Source organism: Leptonychotes weddellii, chromosome 1 (genome assembly GCF_054177405.1).
Source record: "Leptonychotes weddellii isolate Sample4059 chromosome 1, ASM5417740v2, whole genome shotgun sequence".
Lineage (NCBI taxonomy): Eukaryota > Metazoa > Chordata > Mammalia > Carnivora > Phocidae > Leptonychotes > Leptonychotes weddellii.
Genome location: NC_138369.1, coordinates 132,627,853 through 132,649,164, shown reverse-complemented (window position 1 = coordinate 132,649,164; position 21,312 = coordinate 132,627,853). Strand labels below are relative to the sequence as shown.

The 21,312-nt window shown below is 39.0% G+C and overlaps 1 protein-coding gene across 1 annotated transcript in view; it reads left to right on the top strand.

Moving 5' to 3' along the window:
- The first annotated feature begins 4,156 nt into the window (after positions 1 to 4,156).
- The window catches only part of LOC102730892 (T-lymphocyte activation antigen CD86), a 66,318-nt gene continuing 49,162 nt past the window's right edge, over positions 4,157 to 21,312 (top strand). The window contains exon 1 of the mRNA XM_081833202.1: positions 4,157 to 4,292. Within this exon, the coding sequence (XP_081689328.1) occupies positions 4,279 to 4,292 (14 nt within the window). The 5' untranslated portion in view covers positions 4,157 to 4,278. The remainder of the gene's footprint in view (positions 4,293 to 21,312) is intronic.

Here is a 21,312-nt window from a genome sequence, read left to right as displayed (position 1 = left end):
CTATCTTCTTCTTTTTTTAATTTATTTTTTTATTTTTAAAGATTTTATTTATTTGACAGAGAGAGACACAGCGAGAGAGGGAACACAAGCAGGGGGAGTGGGAGAGGGAGAAGCAGGCTTCCCACAGAGCGGTGAGCCCGATGTGGGGCTTGATCCGAGGACCCTGGGATCATGACCTGAGCTGAAGGCAGACGCTTAACGACTGAGCCACCCAGGCGCCCCTTCTTTTTTTTTTTTTTTAACATATAATGTATTATTTGTTTCAGAGGTACATGTCTGTGATTCATCAGTCTTACACAGGGTGTATGATCTTTTTAATGTACTGCTGAAGTCAGTTTGCTAGTATTTTGTTAAGAGTTTTTGCATCTATGTTCATCAGGAGTATCAGCCTGTAATTTTCTTTTTATTGATAGTGCCCTTATCTAGCTTTGTCATGAGAGTAAAGCTGTCCTTGTAAAATGAGTTTCGAATTGTTCCCTACTCTTCAATTTTCTGGAAAAGTTTGAGGAGGATTGGCATTATTCCTCTTTACATATTTGGTAGAATTCACCTGTGAAGCCATCAGGTCCTGGGCATTTTCTTGGTTGTAGTTTTTGATTATTGCTTTGATTTCCTTACTCATTATTGGTCTTTTCAGATTTTCTATTCTTTGTGATTCAGTCTTGGTAGGTTATATGTTTCTAGGATTTTATCCATTTCTTCTAAATTATCCAATTTTTTGGTGTATATATTTTTTGACAATTCTATCTATCTATTCATTTTTAATTGAAGGATAGTTGACACACAATGTTACTTTAGTTTCAGGTGTACAACATAGTGATTTGACAAGTTTATATGTTATTCTATACTCACCAGAAGTGTAGCTACCATCTGTCACCATACAACACTATTATAATACCATTGACTATATACCTTACCCTGTACCTTTTATTCCTGTGACTTATTCATTCCATAACTAGAAGCCTGTATCTTCTACTCTCCTTTACCCATTTTACCCATCCCTCCACTACCCTCCCCTCTGGGAACCATCAGTTTGTTCTCTGTATTTACGGGCCTGTTTCTGCTTTTTGTTTGTTTATTCATTTGTTTTGTTTTTTAGATTCTGCATATAAGTGAAATCATATGGAATTTGTCTTTCTATGTCTGACTTATTTCACTTAGCATAATATCCTCTAGGTCCATTCATGTTGTCACAAATGGGAAGATCTCATCCTTTTTTATGGCTGAGTAATATTCTGTTGGACATATATACTGTATTTTCTTTATCCATTTACCTATGGCTGGACACTTGGGTTGGTTCCATATCTTGGCTATAATAAATAATGCTGCAGGGTGCCTGGGTGGCTCAGTCATTAAGCATCTGCCTTCAGCTCAGGTCATGATCCCAGGGTCCTGGGATCGAGTCCCACATCGGGCTCCCTGCTCGGCAGGAAGCCTGCTTCTCCCTCTCCCACTCCCCCTGCTTGTGTTCCTGCTCTCACTCTCTTTCTCTCTGTCAAATAAATAAATAAAATCTTTAAAAAAATAAAAAATAAAATAAATAAATAATGCTGCAATAAACATAGGGATGCATATATCTTTTCAAATTAATGTTTTCCTTTTTTGTGTAAATACCAGTAGCAGAATTACTGGGTTATATGGTATTTCTATTTTTAATTTTTTGAGGAACCTCCATACTGTTTTCCACAGTGGCTGCATCAATTTACCTTCCTACCAACAGTGCACAAGAGTTCCTTTTTCTCCACAGCCTCACCAACACTTATTATTTCTTGTCTTTTTGATTCTAACCTTTCTGACAGGTGTAAGGTGGTATCTCATTGTGGTTTTGATTTGCATTTCCCTGACGATTAGTGACATTAAGATTCTTTACATGCGCCTGACTTATTGGCCTACAACTGTTTATTGTATTCTCTTACTATCTTTTGTATTTCTGTGGTATGAGTTGTAATGTCTCCTCTTTCACTTATAACTTTATTGATTTGAGTCTTCTCTCCTTTGTTCTTAATCTAGTTAAAGATTTGTCAGTTTTATTTATCTTTTTAAAACCAACTATTAGGGTGCCTGGGTGGCTCAGTGGGTTAAGTGGCTTCCTGCTCAGTAGGGAGTCTGCTTCTCCCTCTGCCCCTCCCTCTGCTGATGCATGCGCACTCTCTCGCTCTCTCTCAAATAAATAAATAAAATCTTAAAAAAAAATAAAACCAACTATTAGTTTTGATGATCTTTTCTATTGTCTTTCTAATCTCTATTTCATTTATTTCTGTTTTAATCTTTATTATTTCCTTCCTTCTGCTAACTTTTGGGTTAGTTTGTTCTTTTTCTAGGTCCTTGCAGTGCAAAGTTAAATTGTTTATTTGAGATGTTACTATTTTCTCAATGTGGGCATTTATTTCTATGAACTTCCCTCTATGTTTTTGCTACATCCCATAAGTTTTCATAATTTTTGTTTTCATTTTTGCCTGCCTCAAGATTCTTTTTTGATTTTCCTTTTGATTTCTTTGATCCATTGGTCACTTCTGATTTAGTAATTTGAGTCTTCTCTCTTATTTTCTTAGTCTATTTGTAGCTAAAGTTTTGTTAATATTTTTGATTTTTTCAAAGAACCAACTTTGGGGTTCATTGATTTTCTCTATTGTTTTTCTATTCTCTATTTCATTTATCTCTGTTTTAATCTTTACAGTTTCCTTCCTTCTGCTATCTTTGGGTTTAGTTTGTTATTTTTCTAGTTCCTTAAGTTGTAAAGTTAAGTTGTTGATTTGAGATCTTTCTTTCTTTTTTTTTTTTGAGATCTTTCTTAATTTTTAAAGTAAGTGTTTACATCTATAAATTTCCACCTTAGCACTTGCTTTCACTGTGCCCTTCCTCCTCCTCCATTTTTCTCTTTTTTCTCTGTTTTGGAGCCAGGTAATCAAGACAACATCTTCTGTATCCTTATGCTTTCAACCTTAATTCATTTCTTACTATTCTGGAACACATATTCAAATAATTTATTTAGGAAGGTTATCTTTGTAGTGGTATTTTTGTTATTCTGTCTGCTTGGTAATATATTTCTATTGACCTTCCTATTTAATTGGCACCTTCTCTAGGTAGAGAATGCTACCTCAAAACTCTATAGATCTTGTTCTGTGGCTTTTTGACATTTAGGGTTGAGTAAGAGGTCAAGCTGGTTTATCTTTCTCTGTAGTCATCCTACTTTTTCATTTTGCTTTTAGCTTTCAATGTCTTTGTAATTTAAAATGCTCACAGTGATTTATCTGGAGGAAAATCCATTTTCTTAAAGTTTTTTCGACAGTCTGAATCTTTTGAATTCCTTCATGGTGTCCCTTTCAGTTCATATGTGGAAATTTTTTTCTTCTGAAAATAGTTTCTACTTGATGAATTTTATGTTTCTCTCTCAAGTGCATCTCTTCATGTTAGGATACTGCTTTTATTTTTCAGGCCTCTATTTCAGGAAACCTCTCTTTGACCAATTTAATCTTTGCCTCTAGTAAGAATGAAATAATAAAAGCAGTAGTTTTTGTTTGCCTTCCTTGGTTGTGCAGCTCTCACAGGACTTTCCCTTGCACCCAAAGTTCAGTGAAATCCTCTATTATCTCTGTGGTGGAAATCAGTAGGAAGAGGCTACTCACTCCCAATCCACATCCATAATAAATCATACTTTTTACTGTCTTACCAAAACTGCAGAATATTTTTTTTTAAAGATTTTATTTATTTATTTGACAGAGAAAGAGATAGCGAGAGAGGGAACACAAGCAGGGGGAGTAGGAGAGGGAGAAGCAGGCTTCCCGCGGAGCAGGGAGCCCGATGCAGGGCTCGATCCCAGGACCCTGGGATCATGACCTGAGCCGAAGGCAGACGCTTAACGACTGAGCCACCCAGGCGCCCCAAAACTGCAGAATATTTTTTATTCTATTTATAAATGCAGAGATTTTTTTTTCTTTTTAATTATTTTATTTTCTAGGTTTTTTGAGGGAATGTCAGTCTCATCTTAATGTCAGGTCTGGAACTCGAGCCACTGAATTATTTTAAAAAATATATTTAGACGTAGGTCAGTGAATTCAAATGCAAGGAAATGGTTAAATTTCTTCCACAAGTGTTGGCAAAATCTGTAGAAAAAAAAGAGGAACAGCCTTTATTAAAGAAAGTTACAGGATATACAGTCATTGAGAGGAAGGCTTTCACAGGCGTAAGGTGGTTGCTCCTCCTTCCACTGTAGCACAAGCTAGTACAGACAGACAAGAATCATTCCCAGACGTTAGCGCAACAGCCGACGCAGCCAAGATGTATCTCAGATGGTGAGTGATCATTCTCATTATTCTTTGACAGGCAATTAAGAGTTAAGTGACCTCAGGGGCGCCTGGGTGGCTCCGCGGTTAAGCACTTGGTTAAGCGTCTGCCTTGGGCTCAGGTCATGATCCTGGAGTCCCAGGATCCAGTCCCAAATCGAGCCCCACATCTGTATCCCTGCTCAGCGGGCAGTCTACTTCTCCCTTTGCCCCTCACTCCACTCTTGTGCTCTCTCTCTCTCTCAAATACATAAAATCTTAAAAAAAAAAAAAAAAAAAGGAGTTAACTCAGCAACAGGCTGAGGTTGAGGCTGGTGCTCTGTTTTCTGCCCTTCCTGCTCAAGAACGCTAATATGTATTAAGGCATAGTTATGCACAAACCAAAAGCACAAACCCCTGGGATAAAGAACAACCTATGCTGTGAAAAATTAAATGAAGTCCCAGAAGCCATTCTCCCCTTCTGAGAGCATCTACTCTAGGTTGATCCTGTAGCTCCAAGGCAGGGGATTTTTTTTTTTTTTAAGATTTTATTTATTTATTTGAGAGAGAGAGAGAGAGAGCACATGCAGGGGAGAGGCAGGCAGAAGCAGGCTCCCCGCTGAGCAGGGAGCCGGATGTGGGACTTGATCCCAGGACCCTGAGATCATGACCGCAGCCGAAGGCAGACGCTCAACGGACTGAGTCACCCAGGCGCCCCGGCAGGCGATCTTTTAAAGAAATTTCTACCAAAGACGTTTCACTGCCACTCAAAGTTAAGAATTATTTGAGGTGCCAAAAAGTTTACCGATTGTTGTTGTTTTTTTTTAAGTGATTAATTTTGATTTTGTAAATTTGTTTTTCGAATATTTAAATGTTGCAGTTGTTGATTTTAAGAATCAGAAAAAATTTAAATGTCTGTGTAAGCATTACAAAGTCTAGAGAGTAAATTTTGTGTATACCAAGGCCAGTTTGGCCTGGGGCAGAGGAATAAGAGAAGGTAGGAGAGAGGCCAAGGAAAAGGAAGAGGAAAAAGAGGTGTAAGAAGAAAATGCAGAAGCCAGAAAATGAATCACAAACAGGCTATGGGAGATTGTGAGCAAGGTGAGGTAGTAGAAAAAAGTAGAGTAATAATTCAATTAACTCCCCAGTATTGAACATACATGATGTATTGTGTACTTTATTCATGGTATGTCATTGGATTTTAATCTCCACAATGACTCTCAGACAGATAATATCATTCTGTTTTATAGATAACTGTGGCTTAAAGAGCCTAAATAACGTGCTAAGATCACACTGTTCATATAGGAGTAAAGCTAAAATCTTTCTTGCTGCTTTGCTCTGTACCACAAGGTTTCTTCATGTGTGGCATGCCCCCATGGCTGTGACTTACTGGAAACAGTCACATCCACCCTCCAGCTGGAATCAGTCATTATTTATTATTGTTCTTTGAAAATCTAAGTAACCCTCGTCTATGCAGTGCTTACTGGTTCTGGAAACAGCTTTGCTGATTTTATTTCAGAAGATTAGAATTTAATTTCCAAAGAGAGTCTTTTTCCTTGCAGTAGAATTTTGAAATATTACACATGTATAAAAAAATTCAGAATTTATCCTTTTTGTGAAACTATAGCAGTGATACCATTTAATTATGCTAACGCTGCCTGCAGACATCTATAGAACCACAGGCCACTGTCTATATTGTTCTTGTTAAGATTCGCTGTTTCACAGTGCCTGAAAATTGATAATGAACAGAAAATTTTAAAATATAAATGACCAATAAGTAATGTGAAATCTCATCAGAAATAAAAGAAATGCTAATTAAAACAGTGAAATGTTATTTTTCTTTATCAAAATGGCAGGTTTCTTTTTTAAAAGTAACTAGCATGTAAGCAAGAAGCCTACATGTTTCTAAGGAGGGAGGAACATTTATACCCTTATTCCCTGCTGATGGTAATATCTTTCTGGACAAAAATTTGGTGATACAAATCAAAAGCCCTTAAAATGTATATGTTCTTGGGCGCCTGGGTGGCTCAGTTGGTTAAGCGATTGCCTTCGGCTCAGGTCATGATCCTGGAGTCCCTGGATCGAGTCCCACATCGGGCTCCCTGCTCGGCGAGGAGCCTGCTTCTCCCTCTGACCCTCCCCCCTCTCGTGCTGTTTCTCTCTCTCTCTCTCTCAAATAAATAAATAAATAAAATCTTTAAAAACAACAACAACAAAAAAATGTATATGTTCTTTAACCAAGAAGTTCAAATTTTAGACATTTATTATAAAGACATAATCATATATATTTGTAAAATTTTAGTGACACAAGTATTGGCATTTTTCTAATAGTGAAAATCTTAGAAACAACTTAAATGTCTTAAAATAGGTAATTGGTTAATTATGGAACATCCGTAATGGAATACCATGAATCATTAAAAATTCTACTGTAGAACAATTTTTAATGTGTTTAGCTAAAGAAAAAAAAAGCAGAATGTACAGTGGTACTACTTTTATGCATGATACCTATATATACACAATGTTAACCAGAAATACAGATGATTTCTATTTTCTACTCTGTGCTTTTGAACTTGGGTCACATCAGCAGGCAGAAAAATAAAACTAGATAATTAAAAAATAAATCAATTCTTGGCTTCTCTCAGAAAAGCAGACAACTGTCTAGTACTACGTGATCACTCATAATTTGTGGAATTCCATTTTTAGGGTTTTGGCCTTTTGTGTTTCACTTTTTTCTCACTTGACTCCTCTTCAAAATATACTCGCTAGATCCTAATAGGCTGGTTTTCATAGAATATTCTATGTGGAAAGACTGGAGTGCTTACTTCTGTAGTTTACAGATGTGATGGCATGGCCCTGGAGTGAGCTGCCTACTGGAAGGAAGAACAGGGCAGTGGTTAAGTGGCCATGCTTTGGAACCAGAGTGCTGGGACTTGAATCCTAGGCTCTTCTACTTTCTGGCTGTGTGACCTTGGACAAGTTGCTTAAAAATTGTGATCCTCAGTTTCTTCTCTGTACAATGGGGATAATTGTGATAAGTCATAAGTGGTTGTGAGAGATAACCCATGTAAAGTGCTTGGAACCTTGCTCCGATAAGTACTCAGTAATTATTATTAGCTGTTTTTATTACTATTACTATTAGGATTAAGAACTAAAGGGGAAGTGATTCGTCCAAGATTACACAATTACTCGATGGCAATGCTAGAACTGGAATTCAGGAAGATGCAGTACCCTCTGGGCCTGTTAAGACAGACTTGGCTCCCAGTGAAGCTGACTTGAAACAGACAGAGCCCAAGGACAAGGCCAGCCACTTCCAAGGAATGACTCTGATTACAATGAGAAGACAAATACCAGAAAGGAGGGTGAAGCTAAGAGAGTAGAGAGTCATTTTGGTTGCAGGGATGAAGCCAGGAGCAGAGCTAATGCAGAAGAGAAGAGATGGCTCAGAGATCTGCAGAGGCTTTTACAGACCTCCAGCTGTGGGTTTCATGGGGGGTCAACTTGGTTTAAAGACCCAAGATCTGGGTGATTAGACGGATGGTGGGTGGGGGTGGTTTCCAAGTATAGCTGTGAGAAGATACCTGACAGAGTGATAACAGAGGATGAGGTAGAAACTAGGAGGGGCCAGAACAAGGAAACCCAGAGCCCAGGTATCCAGCCGTGATTATCTCAAAGTTACAGCCTAAGTTTGAAGAATAATAAACAAGCAAAGATATGATAAGAATTGACAGGATTTGGTTTCTGAAAGATGTGGAGCTTGGAAGGAGAGATCTAAGTACACAGTGGCATCCTTCATAAAACGGGGGATATAGGAAGTGGATTGCGTTTGAGCCAGGGGAAAGAGAGAACTGAAGGTAAGTTCCTTTTGCTGAATTTGAGATCCTGTGGAGCAGTTGGATGGTGATGCCCAAGTAGACAAGTGAATATACAGGTGCAAAGCTCAAAAAAGAGGTATAGGTTGGAATAGATGTTAACAGTATTCAGCATAAGTACAGCTGAAGGCTGAAATTCTCATTGTGGGTGAGCTCACCAGGGAGAGAGGATGATGGAGTGAGAAGAAGCCAAGGATGGAACGTGGAAAACCTTGACATTTAAGGAGGGAGATGAGGATGGAGAGTCCACAATAGACATCACAGAGGGACTAAAGAGATTGGAGCGAAGTACGAGAAAAGCGATGTCATAGAAACCAAGGGAGGAGATAGATGCAAGCAAGAATAGGACATCCCGGGGCGCCTGGGTGGCTCAGTCGTTAAGCGTCTGCCTTCGGCTCAGGTCATGATCCCGGGGTCCTGGGATCGAGCCCCACATCGGGCTCCCTGCTCGGCAGGAAGCCCGCTTCTCCCTCTCCCACTCCCCTGCTTGTGTTCCCTCTCTTGCGGTCTCTCTCTCTCTGTCAAATAAATAAATAAAATCTTTAAAAAAAAAAAATAGGACATCCCCAGGGAAAGGCAAACTGTATTTACCAAACTTCTACATTGAACAAATGAGCTACAACAGAAAAAAATGTGTCTAAGGACTAAATGTTAATGAATGAATGGTGTCCCCTCAAAATTGATATGTTGAAGTCTTAACCCCAGTACCTCAGAATGTGACCGTATTTGGAGATAGGGTCTTTACAGTGATAATCAAGTCCAAATGAGGTCATGAGGGTGGGCCCTAATCCCAGATGATAAGTGTGCTGATAAAGAAGGGAAAATTTAGACAGAGAAACCTGCAGAGAGAGAAGACAATGTGAGCAGACATGGAGAACAAGGCCATTCTCAAGCTAAGGAGAGAGGCCTCGAACAGATCCATCCCTCACAGCCGTCAGAAGGAACCAGCGCTGCCGACACCTTCATTTAAAGCTTCTTGCTTCCAGAACTGTGAGACAATAAACTTCTGTTGTTTAAGCCACAGTTTGTGCTACTCTGTTGCTATGACCCTAGCGAACTAATACAGTTGGTGAGTGTGCATAGTAATACCTTGGTGAGAAGAGTGCGTACAGCCAGAGAAAGGAAACTGGGCATAAGCATATAGGGGAGGAAGGGAAGATAAAGGATCATGTCACCTAAGCTAAGAGAAGGAAAGTATTGCACAAAGCAGAGGGTGGCCACAGTGTCAAATTCTGTAGAAAGGTGAAGTAGGAGAATGACTGAAAATGTCAGTCCGGAGGCCTTTGGTGACCTTTGCAGAGATCTCCCAGTTGAGTAGAGGGAGTTAATCATCATCAAGAGAGCTGAGAATACAGAGACAGCACAGGGACCACTCCTGCAAACATTTGGTGATGAAAGGAGACCTCCTCTCTGGACCAGACTCACCCCTGCTATCCATAACAGCCACGTGGAAACAACTAAGAGTCCAGTCAGCCAGACCTGGAGTTTTCCTTCCTCTACTTTAATTGCTAAAAATGCAGATACTTTTGGGCGCCTGGGTGGCTCAGTTGGTTAAGCGACTGCCTTCGGCTCGGGTCATGATCCTGGAGTCCCGGGATCGAGTCCCGCATCGGGCTCCTTGCTCAGCGAGGAGTCTGCTTCTCCCTCTGACCCTCTCCCCCTCATGCTCTCTCTCTCTCAAATAAATAAATAAAATCTTTAAAAAAAAAATGCAGATACTTTTTCCCACCAAACTGGTTTGAGAAGGCTTTCAGGAAGAAAAGGATTTTTGCAGCTATCATTTTACGAATTAGATTTTTAGTACTGACACAGATTCCATTCTATTTTGTAAAGCCATAAGAAAGTTATTATTTGAGCCTTCTCAGAGATGAAGACTGCGGTGAATCTGGCAATGTAAAAAAGAAAACAAACACAAGTGGAATTTTGGGGCTCACTCATCATTTAAACAGAAAAATATAGTAGCACTTGAATAAAGAAGTATCAAAGCATTTTCTTAGAAAGTTCTGAAGTCAAAATGAGTCTAAAATTTGCTTTCTACAGTCTCAGGGATATCAGCCAGACAATCCAAATGTCACAGTTCTATTTTATAGGGGATCAAATTAATCCAATTTGACTGTACTAAAAGATCTAATAAAAATAAAAAGTAATTAATAGGTAAGTAAACGAATTAGTATCAGCCAGAAACTAACCATGGGATAAGATCCGAAAAAATAACTACCCAAAAGATAAACCTAGATCATCACCCTTATGTTGCAACTATTTTCAACCAAGAAAACAATAAATCTTTATCAAGAACCTGATTGTTTTAAGGAACCAGGTAAAATACAGAAAAAAAAAAATAGCCAACATGTCATCTTTATAGCGTAATTAGGAAGACAGACCAACAATTATAAAATGAGAAAAGCATAGAACACTACATCAAAAACTAATGATGTACTGTATGGTGACTAACATAATTTAAAAAAATTAAAAAATAAAATCGCAAAGCAATCCAATGCAGTTAATAACTAAGCTATTTTAAAAAATAAATATAAATGACAAAAAATGATCCTTTTTGCTAGGTATTAAAGAAATGCCAGTTCAAGCTCCAAAGAGATATTTTCTTTTTTTTTTTTTAAAGATTTAATATTATTTATTTGAGAGAGAGAGAGAGAGCATGAGAGGGGGGAGGGTCAGAGGGAGAAGCAGACTCCCCGCCGAGCAGGGAGCCCGATGCGGGACTCGATCCCGGGACTCCAGGATCATGACCTGAGCCGAAGGCAGTCGCTTAACTGACCGAGCCACCCAGGTGCCCCTCCAATGAGATATTTTCATTTATCAGATTAAACAGTAAACAATCCAATTCGAAAATGGGCAAAAGATATACAAGACATTTTCTCAAAGAGGATATTCAGATGACAAATAAGCACATGAAAAGATGCTTAACATCATTAGCCATTATGAGAATGAAAATTAAACCCAGAGTGAGGTATCACTACACATCTAGTAGAATGGCTAAAAAAAAATAATGGTAACATCAAATGCTTGCAGAATGCAGAGAAACTGGATCATTCATATTTTGCTGTTGGGAGTGTTAAATTGTACAGCCACTCTGGAAAACAGTTGGACATTTTCTTACAAAACTAAACATACACTTACCATATGACCCAGCAGTTGCAGTCTTGGGCATTTATCCCAGAGAAATAAAAAACCTATGTTCACACAAAACCACGACATGAATATTCACACCAGACTTATTCATAATAGTCAAAAACTGGGGGGAAAAATATCCATCACTGAGTGAATGGTTAAACAAACTGTGGTATATATGTACCATGGAACACTACTCAGCAATAAAAGGAAGGAACTACCGATATACACAAAAACTTGGATGAATCTCCAGAGAATTATGCAAAGTGAAAATGCCAATCCCAAAATGTTACATATCATATGATTCCATTTATATGTCATTCTTGAAATAACAAAATCATAAAGACAAGAAAGCAGATCGGTGGTTTAGCCATGGGTGCTGGAGAAAGGAGGTGCAGCTACAAAGGGTTAGCACAGGGGAGCCTTGTGGTGATGAAATATTTCCTTATTACATGAATGACAGTTGTTACATGAATTTACACATGTGATAAAATTGCATAGAACGACATAAAACATAAAACTGGTGAAATCTAAATAAACTCTGTGGATTACACCAGTGTCCATTTCCTGGTTTTTAACTGTTGTACCGCAGTTATACAAGACGTTACCATTGGGGGGAGGTGGGTGAAGGGTACACAAGACCTCCTTATACATTTCTTTTCAACTTTATTGGCAACTTAAATTAATTCAAAATAAAACATTTAAAAAGTAATTTAAAGATACAACTCAACACCCAAAAAACAAATAATCCAATTAAAAAAATGGGCAGAAGTCATGAACAGACGTTTCTCGAAAGACGTACAAATGACCAACAGACACATGAAAAGATGCTCAATGTCACTCTTTATTGGGGAAATGCAAATCAAAACTACAATGAGATATCACCTCACACCTGTCAGATGGCTACAATCAAAAACACAAGAAACAAGTGTTAGCAAAAATGTGGAGAAAAAGGAACGCTTGTGCACTGTTTAGTAGGAATGCAAACTAGTACAGCACTGTAGAAAACAGTACGGAAGTTCCTCAAAGAGTTAAAAATGGAACCTCCCTATGATCCAGTAATCGCACGACTGGGTACTTACCTCCAAAATATAAAAACACTAATTCAAAGGGATACACGCACCCCTGTTTATTGCAGCATTATTCGCAATAGCCAAATTATGGAAGCAGCCCAAGTGTCCATTGATAGATGAATAGATAAGATGTGGATAAAGAAAATATGTATTCAATGGAATATTACTCAGCCATAAAAAAGAATTAAATCTTGCCATTTGCAACAACATGGATGGAGCTAGAGAGTATTATGCTGAGTGAAATAAGTCAGAGAAAGATAAATTCCATGTGATGTCATTCATATGTGGGATTTAAGGAACAAAACAAACAAGCAAAGGGAAAAAAGAGAGAGACAAACCAAGAAACAGATTCTTAACTCAGAGAACAAGCTGATGGTTACCAGAGGGGAGATGGGAGGGGGAGATGGGTGAAACAGGTGATGGAGATTAAAGAGTACACTTATAAGCACTGAGTAATGTATAGAATTGTTGAATCATTATACTGTACACCTGAAACTAATATAACACTGTATATTAACAATACTTGAAATAAAATTAAAAACAATTTAAAAAAGTAATTTAAAGAAACCCAAAATGTTCATCTTCACTAAATATTAAAGAAGCGCTAATGCAAACACCAATGAAATATTTTTATTTATCAAATTAACAATTTATGTTTTGTTGGGGTGGAGATAATAATGTTGATGAGGGGGTACCTGGGAGGCTCAGTCACTTAATTGACTTCGGCTCAAGACATGATCTCAGGGTCGTAAGAGCCCTGTGTCGGGCTCCACACCCTACTTAGGATTCTCTCTCTGCCTCTGCCCCTCCCCTGTTCACTCTCTCTTTCTCTCTCTCTCTAATAATAATAACAATGATAATGAGTGCACAAGAAGAATGGTGCTTTCATATACTATTGATTGTGGGATTATGAATGACTCTAACCTTTCTGGAAAGCAATTTGCCAACTATAAGAAACTTAAAAATGCTTAAAAACACCTATTCTGGCCAACTGCCTGTTTCTCTATTCTTAATAATTTTTCAGTTCATTCAGCACCTTTGTTCTTGGCTACACATTAGAAATATGCCAAAATGAGTAACATGATTTCTCAAGGTAAATATATCAAATATGATGATTTTTAAAAAGTAACAGTGAAGTGTGCAAGGTTCCACGTAGCTGCTTTCCATTTGTCCGTAGGCAGTATGCCTTGGCTAAGTGCCAGAGTTTTGAGTCAGTCCGGCTGGTGTCAAATAATAAGTAGTTAATGAGTAGTTCTCTGTTTACCAGCAGTGTCACCTTGGGGAAGCTACCTCGCCCCCTGAACTTTAGTGCCGTCATCTGAAAAATGTGGGAATGGGTACTTACCAGTGCCATGAGGCTTATAGAAATTTATAGTGGATGTGAAGTCTCATGGAAATAAAGTATTTCAGCCTTCACATTCTTTTCCTTAAATCTATTGTTTTCTATACTTTAAATTGTCCTAAATTTCTTTAGCTCTGCGTTTTCTGATTCAGTTCTAGCAAATGGATTCTTACTTAAAACCCAGAAGTCACTATAGTAAACCTCTAATTATAGATAAGAGAAGGGCAGGCTCAATGCAGGCGAAAAAGGTGAAAGCCAAACAACAAAGCCACATAAAATATATTTTATGTAAGGTAGGATGTCAAAAACATTAAAATAAAATCCTGTCCTATAGTTGGTAATTACGTATGTCTTCACGAAGCTATGAAAGCCCTGTTTTCGCCTTCTGGACTCAAATATGTTACATCTGCTAATGTCTGCTCTGAATTTATAGACTTGTTTGCTTATTAGTCATCATGGGTAACGTATTCAAATTTGCACTTCTAATTCTAGAAGATTTTTAAACTACCACTTTTGTTTAATCATAAAAATGCTTATTCCTCTTCTGTAATAATTTCACCTTTAAGAAACAGATAAATAATAAGAGACATGGAAAAGATTTGTGTACAAAAATGTTTATTATAGCATTATTTAATATAATGAAAAATAAGAATCAACCTAAATTTTTCATAGTAGGTTAATAGTTAAGTAAATTAAAATGAAGTTGATGATGTGTGTGTGTGTTTGTGTGGGTGTTGATGACTTTTTAATGACAGAAGGAATCATAAGCCCGTGGAATTATAAGGAAAATAATGCATAGAAACAACATAGCAAGCAAGTATGTAAAAACAGTCATAGTTGTTACCTCTAGATTGGTGGGATTACAGAAATAGGTTTTTTTTTTCTTTGAACTTGCTAAATCTACAGTGAATTTATATTGTTCTGCTAAGCAGGATGAAATCAAGTTAAAGAGCCGTCTAGTGGTGAGGTACAGTCTCTAAGTCAGGAGTGGCAAACATAGAATGCCCACAGAGACCCTCAGATGACAGAAGTGTGATGCAGGCCTATAGTTTATTATACCCTCATGGTGCATGAATGGTGGAAACTTCATTACACAAGCAGATGAGCCCCATGTTGAGCAAAGCTTCTGGTCACCACTCTGTTGTCTTTTGTGCAGGAGTGTGGTCCAGTACAACCTAATCTTATTTTTTGAGAGAAGTTAGGAAGGTGGACTTACAGGTGAAATCTCCTGATTTTTATGTAATGCCTCAGTGTCTAGAGGGGCAGGTTTGGCTCAGGCCACCAGTTTTGACCTCTGACCTCTGTTAGTGTAACAGAGGTTCAGAGGAGAGAGAGATCACTGTGGATGGGGTGGTTTAAGAATATATCGCATTCCAGGCTGCAGTGAATCAGGGCTAGAAAAAAGGGAGCTAAGACTATTAGCTTATTCACTTATTCAATAAAGTTTTATTTAATGTTGAGAAAATGAAGACGAATCCAATAAAGATCCTACTTGGCAGCTGCTAAGGGAGAAGGTCTCACCATAGCTAACACTTCTTACCATGTGGAAGGCATTATGGCATACTATATCACATCATATATTATTTCATTTAATCCTTACGACTCCAGGAGGTAGATAATATTATTATCCCCCATTTTCCGCAAGTGAAAACTAAATCTTAGAGATGTTAAATAACTTGTCCAGGTCACATAGCTGATACAGAGCCAGGATTCCAGATCCCAGTCTCATTCTAGACCAAAGCTCTGCGCAAGCATTATGAGACCGTATATTATGGGAGATCAGGGGAGGATGAGATTACTCTTAGCAGCCAGACAGACCTGTGGGTGGAAAGAGAGAGCTGTGTGGTGTCAGGGTCCAAAATAAGCTCTGGCAATCAAGTGATAAAGCGAAGAATTAGGGAGCAATGGTCCTAGGGCAGAGGTTGAAAACTAAAGGTTGGTAGGCCAAAAATAGTACACACATAGATTGTAATCTTTAAAAATTATTATTCAGCCATCAGAAAGGATGAATACCCGCCATTTGCATCAACATGGATGGAACTGGGGGGAATTATGCTACGTGAAATAAGTCAAGCAGGGAAAATTATCATATGGTTTCACTCATGTGTGGAACATAAGAAATAGCATGGAGGACCACAGGGGAAGGGAGGGAAAACTGAATGGAAAGAAATCAGAGAGGGAGACAAACCCTGAGAGACTCTGGACTCTGGGAACCAAACTGAGGGTTACAGAAGTAAGGGGGATGGGGGGATGGAGTAACTGGGTGATGGGTATTAAGGAGGGCATGGGTGGTGAGGAGCACTGGGTGTTAACACGCAACTAATGAATCGTTGAACACTATATCAAAAACTAATGATGTACTATATGTTGGCTAATTGAACATAATAAAAAATAAATTAATTTTAAAAATAAAAATTAAAAATTAAAAAAAAACCCTTAAATTATAATTAGTTACCAATACTTAAAAAATCTGGAGAATTCACGTAAATCAGAATACCCAGTAACGCTGGGCCCACATTCCCATATGGTAACAACTGGTGAATCTGGAAGAGGCTGCTCAACTTCCAGTGGGGTATAAGTTCTCCTCCTATGTGGCCTACTTTGCTCATTGATTTTCATTACCTCCCAGGACCCTGCAGGCCCTTGAGTCTAAAAGCCTTGGCCTAGATAGTGAAGCATCAGCAGGTGGGAAGGAATAACCAAATGGAATAAGACAGGTGAAAGCTGGGAGTTACAGAAGCTAGGGGTTTTGAGAATGTGAACCCAGCAAGGCACTTCCCCCAGGGCACCAGATCCTAAGGCAGAGAGCATTACCTCTTCCCTTCTGACTGGGCTGGAAGTGGTCCCAAAATCTTTGCTTGGGGGTTGGAAGGAAGTGGATTGGTAGAGAGAGGGGAACTTGAGTGAGGGCTCAGTGGAGAGGTGGAAATTTGAGGGACATGGAGAATTTAGACAGCAGGGAGCGGAATAGTTAATATGTCCATGCAGTGGCTCCCCAAGATTCTGTTTTCAAGAGAATTCTCTGGCTTGTCAAGTGTTCATGGTTGTCCGGGAAAAAAAAAGTTAGAAAACAAATGCAAACTCGGTCTCTGTAATGCCTCTAGTTGTGTTTTCACACATACGGGCAGGGGAATCCCTTTGTACACCACTTAGGTATTGATCTGAGCGTCCTATTTAGTTCTGGGGGACCTGAGGAAAAACATTTCCTTGGATTAAAGGAACTTTGGGCAGGTTACTTGCTTCTCTAAAGCCTGTTTCTTCATCTGTTAGAAGGTTTAATAGTTTCCAGTTTTCAGAGGGTAAGGATTAAGTGAGTGAATGGAGGAATATGAAGTACATGGCTGAGAGCAGGAAGGAATAAGTGATTGCTGTGATGAGCAGCATGGGGGCTGGGAAGCTTATATAGGTGTTGTCCCTGAATCTTTACAATAACCATATAAATTAGGTATTATTTTCCCCATTGAAAAAAAATGAGGAAATTGAGGTTTAGAGAGGTTTAGTAACTTACTCAAGGTTGCAAAATTAGTAAAAGGTAGAGTGGAGAGACTTACATAAAAAGAGCCAAAACCGCACCAAAAAAGTACACTGACATTCTAATCATAGTCATATAGCATTATCAGCTAGAAATGAAAACAGATTCAATTCTATATCTTGCTAAAACCTTGAGATCACCAGCTGTGTGTCCCTAGGCAAGTGGCCTAACTTCTCTGAAACTCAGTTTCCCTATCTGTAAATCTTTGTACATTTATTATATAGATTAAATGAAGTAATGCACTTAAAGTACTCAGCAGAATAGCTAGCTTATAAGTGATCAGTTAACAGATATTAACTTTAATAATGTTTACTGGACCTGCACTAAGTATCAGGAATGCAGAAGGAATTAAACATGTTCCCTGCCCTTGTGGAAGTCAGGACAGGACATCCATATGAGCAGTGAAATTTTAACACGAGGAGGGAACTGTTATAATGAAAGAATAAATTATGTGATTTGGCAAGAGGAAGATACAGATATGGTGAAAAAGGAGGGAAGGATGGCAGGGAAGTTTCCAACTGTGAACTGTGGAGTGATCTGGATCTCAAAGGAACAGGGGAGTTTTGCATACAGAAAAGGAAAGAAAGGCATCCCAGGCAGAAGGAATAGCTTGTGCAAAGGCAAAGAACACAAAAAGTCCTGAAAGTTCAGGACAGTGAAACATTTCAAGTGTGACTAGAAGGTAAGTTATGTGGGTTGACTGATAAAAGCAAGAGAAAAGTTGGATTCAGGCTGTGAAGAGCTTTGTGTGTCTTCCTAAGAATTATGACCACTAGCCCATGAGAGAAAAGGGAGCAAGTCTTCAAAGCAAGGAAGTTTCATAATCAGATTGCTTTTGGTGAAGGGTAATGATGGGGTAAAGGATAGTGAAAGGGAAACAGCCAGGAGGTTATTGCAGTAGTCCAGACAAGAGGTGACAGAGACCCCAAAATTGGCCACCAAAGAATTGGAAGTGGGTGGTGAGGAAGAGGAAGTAGAGGATGACATAAACACAATGTGTGAAATCCAAGGTATGAAAAAGGCTTGCTCCCTTATTTACCACAGTCATCCCAAAGGACGAAAACAAAAACACAGAAAACCTCTTGTAAAAATAATCTCTTTTGTTTGTATGCAAATAGGCCATGAACAGTGAAAATGCAACTCAAGTATGATGACAAATACAATATTTTGTCTCCAATACGTGAATCGCAAAGATTGGTTTACAAATGCTGTCCTTCTTAAGAATTCCAACTCCTCACATTAAAACTGTAGCCAACCAGTACAAGGCTTATTTGAGATTATTTTCCATCTTAAACCAGATTTGAGGAAAGCTATTTAAGGCACTTTTCAAAAGAAGCTGTCCTTTACTCACATGGCTGAAGAGTAGGAAGAGCGACATCTTGTTTTACTGGAAAATTTTTCCAAGTAGCAACGTGTCTATGTGGTGGTGGACCTTCAGAATCTTCCAGACAATAGCATGTGAAGGGCGCTGCAAAATTACATCTCAATGGTTCTGCACCATCAACTTGAAAATTGCAAATCCAGGTTGATAAATGCATATTTTAAGGGTTCCCAGAAGTCTTACATGCATTGCTTTTGGTTATGGAGATGCCGCAGGGAAGTGAGCCTTTGAGCGTTCAATGCCGCCTCCCTCAACCCTGTTGTGAAATGGAAGCTTTAAAAAATCCAGTGGTTTTTGGTTTGGTTTGGTTTGGTTTTTACAAGCTTAGTCATAATGGCTGTGTTCTATATGCCCCAATGTATTTTATTTTACTTTGCAGAGCACATTTTATTTATGCTCTTATATAAATATTTTGCATAAAAAGGTGCTTTCACAGGGCATGCTTCCCTAAATTTGAAATACGCTGCCATTTGTTAAAATGTGTTAGTTTTGTTATGTATTATATTCCCTCCTCTGCACAAATAGGAAAAAGCATATGGACCGGATTCTTCGAGCCACTTTTACATTTAGAATACTACCTCATTTAATTTCTTCTAACTAAGATTTAAAGGAAATGGCAAATGTCAGATGCTGTGTGAAAGAGGTGACGGTTTCTCAGAATGTGTAAGCAAATGGGCCACTTTGAATTCAAAGATCACATTCTTCTGAATTTGGGTTTAATGTTCCCAGGTAACACTAAAGATTGAAAGGATAATACATTTGGAATCATATGTTTACTTTGTTGAATTCCACCATCACTGATGTTGGTAGTTTATTGGTATCAATTTTTAAACTTGCTGCTGTGTGTGTTTCCTTTGTCTTGGAAAGATTTTACATCGTTTTGTTACTGGTTAACTAATAGGCCATCTTTTGTGTAAACTCTTGGAAGTTCTGAGATTCTATGATTGTATCGTAAACATTACTAGACAGCTAGAATATAGAATTATTAAATTAGAAGTATCACTTTAGTATCACTTTAGTTCTTTACTGTGCCATCCATGACTGATGGTCATGCAGACACAGTGACCATTTAAAATATGAACTGAAGAAGAACCAATATTTCTTAGAGAAGCCTATTCCTTTTTCTTAACTGTGACCTATACAACCTATTTAGAATCTACCACATGCTCTTAAGAAGTTATTTAATCATTAGGACATCCTACGTAACTGAAGTTTTCATGCTGCAAATCATTCGGTGGCGGGTCCCTTGACATTGTTAGATTGGTCTAGGTCTCCTGCACTCACCTGCCGGCTCTGGCAGAGCAGGGACCCTCTGCTTTTGCTCATCTTGTGTCCTAGGACCAACCCAAGGCTTATGCTCAATTCAGGTGAAGCATTTATTGAAGGGATGAGGGCAAATTAAAAAGTAGAAATTCCAAGTGGTGCAATTATATCAGTGGATTTCAAAGGATTATTGGAAAATGGGAAATACCGTTCAGATACAAACATGGGTAGAAGCAAAGGTGAAGCATAAAATACGTGTATTTGTTTGTCACGAGAGTCTATAGTTATTACCGGACCCCATGGCCACCCTGGAACCACCTTGAAGCTCTGCCCAGCCCCTTTTATGATGTGTTTGTGCACATAGCAGGCAGGCCCGGTGGGAGGCATGCACTGGATGTGGTCTTGCTACCATAATTCTGATCTCTAGTGTCCAGGGGGTGAGTTGTGAGTCCCTCAGTTCCCCAAGCTGTGGTCCTTCTCCGGCTTGGCTTGTTTCCTGATCTGTGGTCCAGTTCCCCATTGGCCCCTGGGGCCTATCCGCCAGTGATGGGCCTTGTTCCACAGGGAGAAACAATGAAGAGTCTCCACCCACCACACTGTAGATATCACACTTCCCAGAAACTTCCGATACTGGGTGCCCCACCGCACATCTCTACCCCACTCTGCCGTGTCTCCACCAAATCCCCAACCCTTCTCAGAGCCTGGCTTTGGGATGGCTGGCTCCTTACCTGCCACCAGGGTTGCTGTCTTTAGCCTGAGTTCTGCGTCGTGCCACATTCTTCATCTTCCCCACTTGCTCATACTGCTAAAGTAACAGTTCATTTAAAGGTCACACCCACCCCAGTACAACAGTACTTCTTTTTCTAAAATGTGCACATCCTGGGGCCCCTGGGTGGCTCAGTCGTTAAGCGTCTGCCTTCGGCTCAGGTCATGATCCCAGGGTCCTGGGATGGAGCCCCGCATTGGGCTTCCTGCTCGGCGGGGAGCCTGCTTCTCCCTCTCCCACTCCCCCTGCTTGTGTTCCCTCTCTCGCTGTGTCTCTCTCTGTCAAATAAGTAAATAAAATCTTTAAAAAATAATAAATAAATAAAAAATAAAATGTGCGCATCCTGATACTTGCCTTTTGACAACTTTTCCTTACCCTACCTTTTACTACATGCTAATGTTATCTTCAGTCGGAATAAATGTACCTTGTTGCTGAAGTTCGGATATGTTTTATTAAGCCACCATTTGGTTTTGAGAGAAAGTGCAGACAAGGATCTTTTGCATTCACTTGATAGAATCTGGTAAATAGCTGTTAGTGTCCCTTGCCTTTCTGATTCTCCTTAGAGGCCATCTAGGCAAAAATGTGTCACTGAGTCCTAGTTTCTGTGCTCAGAAGTTGATTGAATTTACATTAAGAAACAATACATGTTCCCTCTTTCTTAGCACGCATGAATGATGGGTGTGAATTTGCAGCAC